General features: G+C 41.8%; 1 protein-coding gene across 1 annotated transcript in view; it reads right to left on the reverse strand.

Moving 5' to 3' along the window:
- Positions 1 to 2,662: 2,662 nt before the first annotated feature.
- Positions 2,663 to 5,534, reverse strand: part of LOC107082401 (bromodomain-containing protein 8-like) — a 13,369-nt gene continuing 10,497 nt past the window's right edge. The window contains exons 11-16 of the mRNA XM_015371072.1: positions 5,184 to 5,326; positions 3,523 to 3,943; positions 3,405 to 3,442; positions 3,121 to 3,320; positions 2,883 to 2,975; positions 2,663 to 2,761 (exon numbers count right to left, since the gene is read on the reverse strand). Coding sequence (XP_015226558.1) covers positions 2,689 to 2,761; positions 2,883 to 2,975; positions 3,121 to 3,320; positions 3,405 to 3,442; positions 3,523 to 3,943; positions 5,184 to 5,326 — 968 coding nt within the window. The 3' untranslated portion in view covers positions 2,663 to 2,688. The remainder of the gene's footprint in view (positions 2,762 to 2,882; positions 2,976 to 3,120; positions 3,321 to 3,404; positions 3,443 to 3,522; positions 3,944 to 5,183; positions 5,327 to 5,534) is intronic.

The raw sequence follows: 5,534 nt of genomic DNA on the forward strand, positions 1-5,534 counted from the left end.
ATCAGCCTATTTTTCAGTGTAGTCCTGTTTCTCTGGCTGTGACTAACTGGATGTGCTCTTTTCAACCTCTGAAATGGGAACTGGCTCAGAGCTCGTCTGCCTGATTGGTTGTTTCCTGTATGGGGCCGCCTGTGGAGCTGGTTGGCAGATCCATTTTGCATCCGTTTTCCTTTTTGTATCTCTGCTTCTGTCTCCTTGAACCCCAGTCGGCTTCGGCAGATGGCCGCTCACACTGAGCCTGGTTCTGCGGGAGGTTTCTTCCTGTTAAAAGGGAGTTTTTCCTCTTCACTTTCACTACAAGCATGCTTAGTTGCCTTTGAGTCGATATGTCGATGCAATCAACTGGTTTTCCTTAAACAGAAAACTTTGAATCAATCTGACTGTATGATCTGGTCAAACTGTGAAGTGTTTTTTTTTATAATGGAGAGTGTTCCAGCTGAAACAGGCACAGCCATGTTTGTTTTGCCTTTAGCATTTGGTTGGTTGAAGCATCAACGTCATACACATTACCGCATTTCATTGGTCTGAAACATTTCTCTATCCAGACAAATGCCTCTGCTGGCTCCCAGCAAGATACTTTTTCAATAGGTTGTGAATTCACCAATCTCACAACATTTCATCTTGCTTACAAGGTAATGAAGAACCAGCTTTGGTTGCAGCCTTTTTGACGTATGGCTCTAACACATTGGCACGTCTAAAGATTGGATTTTTTTCCTCCATCTTTTATTATTTTTTTGTAAAATATCCTTTCCTGTAGATTCTCAATTGGATGTATGTACAGCCTTTGACTAAGACATTCTAATAAATGACATGCCTACATCTAAACCAGGGATGCACACATCCACATTTCCACCTCTGATCTAATGCAGGAACCTAAATTTGGATATCAGCAGATCCTGATATCGAAACTTTAATTTATTTGTTTGAAGCTAAAGTTATTTCCTTTATGCAATTCCACTTATTTTTTTGTGTTCTTAATCCTAATTACAGAATTTTGAGTCATGTAAACTAGGGATCATAAATGTTTATTTATTTTTCTCTTAAGCTACCCATCTCATCTGAGTGCAAAGAGTTCCTTCGTATTTTAGCACAACTTAGGTGAACTGGCTTGACACTGATTCAGGATTTTCTGGAACAATGCCAATAATATTATATCTGATTAGTGCATCTAACTACATTTTATTAGCCTGGAAAACTGGTTCAGCCTTTCTGGCACTAAACTGAACTGGATTAAATTCTACTTGAAGCACGTTTGCATCGGGGCCACAAAAATCCCACATGGCGTTCCCCAAGGATCCATCTTAGGGCCCCTCCTAGCTGATATCTACATGCTCTCCCTAACTCAGATCTTAATAAGGAATAACGTAAGTCAGCGTCACTATGCTGACGACACCCAGCTGTACATCACCATGTCTCCAGGTCACTATGAACTCATTCCAGCTCTGGGTTAATTCAGAGAAGAAATCAACGCATGGATGGGACAGAATGTTCTTCAGGTGAATCAAAACAGGAGTAAAGCAATGTTTTTTTTTTTTTACTAAGTCAGTTTAAAAGTTAGCACAGAGCTTCAGTTAATCCAGTTAGAAAGCAGCAATCAGGCATCAAATCTGGGTGTAGTGATGAACTCAGACCTGAATCTTCAAAGGCTCATAAAGTTCCTCCATCACCTGAGGAACATCTTCAGGATGGAGGACCAATGTCTCAGAAAGACCTTGGAAAACTGATTCCAGCTTTGTTCATCTTTAGCAGAGCAGCAGTGTTTTTCACAGCTCTGCCTTAAAGTGGACCACACAGCTGCAGTTGATCCAGAATGCTGCTGCCTGCATCCTCACTAGAGCCAAAAGTAGAACACATCAGCCCAGTTCTAAAGTCCTTCCACTGGCTCCACGTATTTCAGAGAATAAACTTTAAAACACTTCTGTTGGTCTATCAATCCCTCAATGGCTTAGCTCCAAACTACATTTGATACTTGCTGTCAGTGGATCAACAGCCAGAGCATTAATAATTAGGTTTTGTGGATAAGACCTACTTTGCAAACCTAGAACTAAACATGGAGAAGCAGCTTTTAGTTCCTATTATTCACTAAACTGTAATAAACTCCCAGAAAACTAAAATCACTGAAACCTTAAATTGCTTTAAATTGAATTACTTCTTTAGAGCAGCCTTTGACTGAACTTTCTAAAGCTTATTAGCTTTCAGTCCAACTTTCCTTTCTCAATATTTTTTTTTATCATCTTATTTTAATTATTTACTATATTTAAGTCGCCTTTATGCTGTAACAGTATACGTTTCATTTTCTAACGTACAGCACCTTGCCAATGAGGCCGACTGATTACTGAGGTTAGCTGCACTGCTGGAAGGTGAACCCTGGTCATCCTCTAACAGGTTTCTTTCTCCATTGCTTTGTATTTAAGTCCTGTTTATCTTCCTCCTCCGTGCCGAAGAAAAGCACCCACACATGATGCACAATGCCCAATGTTGGGATGGTGCATACAGGATGGCGTCTAGTGCTAGTTTTCCTCTTCTAACCAAATTATTGAAGGAAAGAAAGCTTAAAATTGGTCTCATCTAAGCAAAGTTTCTTCAGCCACATATTTGTTGTTTCTAATTGTGGCAAACTGCATAAATACATTCTTTGGCTTGTTTTTTTTAAACTCTGCATGTTACAATGTGTGCGTTTGTGTTTTCTTACCTGTGCACAATGCTGTGGTAACCGGGGGCGATATCGTCTGACACAGGCTGCAGGAAGACGCTGGCGTACCTGTGATTGTGGGAAGATTTAAGAAATAGGGATTGAATAATCTTGCTAACTGGGAGATAACAGAGGCGTATGATGAGCAGCAAAGAGAGATTATGTTTTTATGCTTTCCAAGAAGCATCACCTGTGATTGGCTGCAGCTCTCCACACAAGCATGATGGCTTTCTTCCAGATCTTCTGCGCCTGGACGGCCTCCTGGTCCTCTCCACATGTGGAGCTGATTCACATGGAAGAGAAGATTAGAGAGAGAGGCCATGTGGTTCACTGTGTTTGCAGCAGTTAGTTTAATCTAAAAAAAGCATAAAGCTGCTTTAAACATCAAACATAATTTAAAATTATTTTAAATTAAACCAGAAACCTACAGCTGGGAGGAGGAGGCCGGGCTGCTGGCCAGTGAATCCACGGTGTAGCGCTGGGAGGGCGGACCGTAGCCGTCCTCGCTCTCGCTGGCGGCCCGCTCCACCTCTGACAGGTAGGGACCGTCCCCCTCCCCGCAGTCCTCCTTCAGCTCCATCCCTTCATCGGGGTCAGCCTCACTGCCCCCCTCCTCTTCCTTCACCTCCTGAAGTCGACAGAAAGCAAAGGGAGTTAAACTTTCCACCGTGATGAATCGCTGTCCAGCAGGTGTCGGTTTCTTCCTGGTTACCTTGGACTCCTTCCCTGAAACAGAACTGTCCTCTGAGTCTGAACAAGGATAAAAAGAATTAGAGACAAAATAAGGATTATTTCTGTGCATGAATGAGCAGGTGTGTGTCCGCCCCCACCGAGACATGGAGGGTTGGCCTCAGTCTGGCTCCAGTCCTCTCCTTCACTCTTCACCGCAGCGTCTGCAGCCTCCTTCACTGCAGCCCCCTCCTCTGCCACTTCACACCCAGCCGCGCCGTCGTCGGAAGCGACCGAGGAGGTGACGTCGCTTCCCGCCACCTCGGCGCCTTCCCCGCTCCCCTTGAACTGTTCTTCTCTTTTAACGTCCGGCTGGTTCTGTGTCTCCTGATTGCTGCTGGAGGACGGGGTCAGCATGCTGGGAACATCCTGATGCTCCTGCTGGACGGGGGGTTCTGAAGGCTTCAGCTCCTGGGTCTCCCACGGCCCGGGGAGGGTGTGGCCTTCGGAAACCGCTTCCTCGCAGAGAGATAGAGCCGCCTCCACGGCAGCTGCGTCTAAAGCTTCAACGGAGTCGTCCACCTGGAGGGAGGGACAGAAAACAGGATGAATCACTTGGAAAAAGCAGCGACACGCTACAGTATTAAGAAGGTTTTAACATGTCGCCCCATTGCAAACAGAAACATTTCATGAGATAAACCAACAGGAAGAAGAAACAATATAGCTTAAAAAGGGACGCAGACATGTTAGGTGCCCATTACTCTGATAGCCATAAATAAAATCAACTACAGGTTCAACTACCACTTGATTTCAGTGTAATTTACTTGGCCAATCTACCATGTGAATTAAAAAGAAAGATGTATATTTATTACAAATATTGCTAGAATGTAGTAAAAAGACATCAACTACTGAAGACTGGATAGGAATAATAAAAGAAACTCATGACATGGAAAGCGACTTTTTCTTAAACACACCTAGGAGCTAAATTGTAAAAAATATTTTAGTTTTTTCTTCTTTTTCTGAAATGACCACCTTGTTTTATTTTAATCACATATTCCAAATATCTTTGATGATCAGATCAACAGTTAACTATGTTAAAGGAGGTTTTAATTTAGCTGAGATGATGTCTATTTGTAGCCCCGGCTTGATGACTCTAATGTTTCGCATTTATATTAAGTTCTGTAAAGTTAATGTGAAAACTACAGAAATAAAATAAAATAAATAGTTAAGGCCAAAGCACAGGTAAGTAAATGAAAGTAAATGATGAAGCTCCAACAGGACTCACTGATCAAAGATCACATTAAAAGCAAACAACATCCAAACCCTTCGTTTGAGATGAACCACTGCTTTAACATTCAGCGTCAAGGTTAGGGCTGGGCGATATAGAAAAAAAGCTTATCGATTAAACTAAAAATGCATATTGATCGATATCGATAATTATTGAAAAGATTTGAAACCATATTTTATGTGCAGCTCTACCTGGACTTTTTATGATATTGATAAATGATTTAATTTTAATAATGAAACACAAACACAGACCTCCAATTAAATCTTTATTTAACCAACTTTCTTAACCATAACAGAATTGTTTTAAGGAAAAATAACTTAAAAGACCTGAGTTATGTTATTAAATACTGACAAAGAATAAACTAAAGTGACCAGAAAAGTGACCAAAATAAATATAACAAATACATAAATAAATTTTTACCGAACTTTTATCGACCTGCTTTTTTTCTATTGCGCCACACATCTATCGATCGATATATATCGTTACTGAATTATCGCCCAGCCCTAATCAAGGTCATGAACAAAAATAAAATACCTTCTCCTCTATGATGGCAATGATGTCGCCCACAGTCTCCAGGTCCAGCTCATCTCCCATGTAGGAAACAGCTACAAGATCCTCCTCAGCCAGCCCCGTCTCCTCACCGAGTTCTGCCTTCACCGCAGCTTCAGCATCGCCCTCTGCAAACCCACATGAGAAGGTCAGCTTCGCTCCACATACAGTCACATCCTAGTTCTCCATTTATTTAAAATTCCTCTTTCATTTCCAATTTAACCCACTTGATTTATGAAGTACCCTGAAGCTGTAGGGAAGCGGCTGTTCCAACCGTTGCATTTCCGAATTCTCCCGAGTGATGCACGACTTTGCATGAGTGAATAAAGTGAATGT

Source organism: Cyprinodon variegatus, unplaced genomic scaffold (assembly GCF_000732505.1).
Source record: "Cyprinodon variegatus isolate N-32 unplaced genomic scaffold, C_variegatus-1.0 Scaffold52, whole genome shotgun sequence".
In the NCBI taxonomy this organism is placed as follows: Eukaryota; Metazoa; Chordata; class Actinopteri; order Cyprinodontiformes; family Cyprinodontidae; genus Cyprinodon; species Cyprinodon variegatus.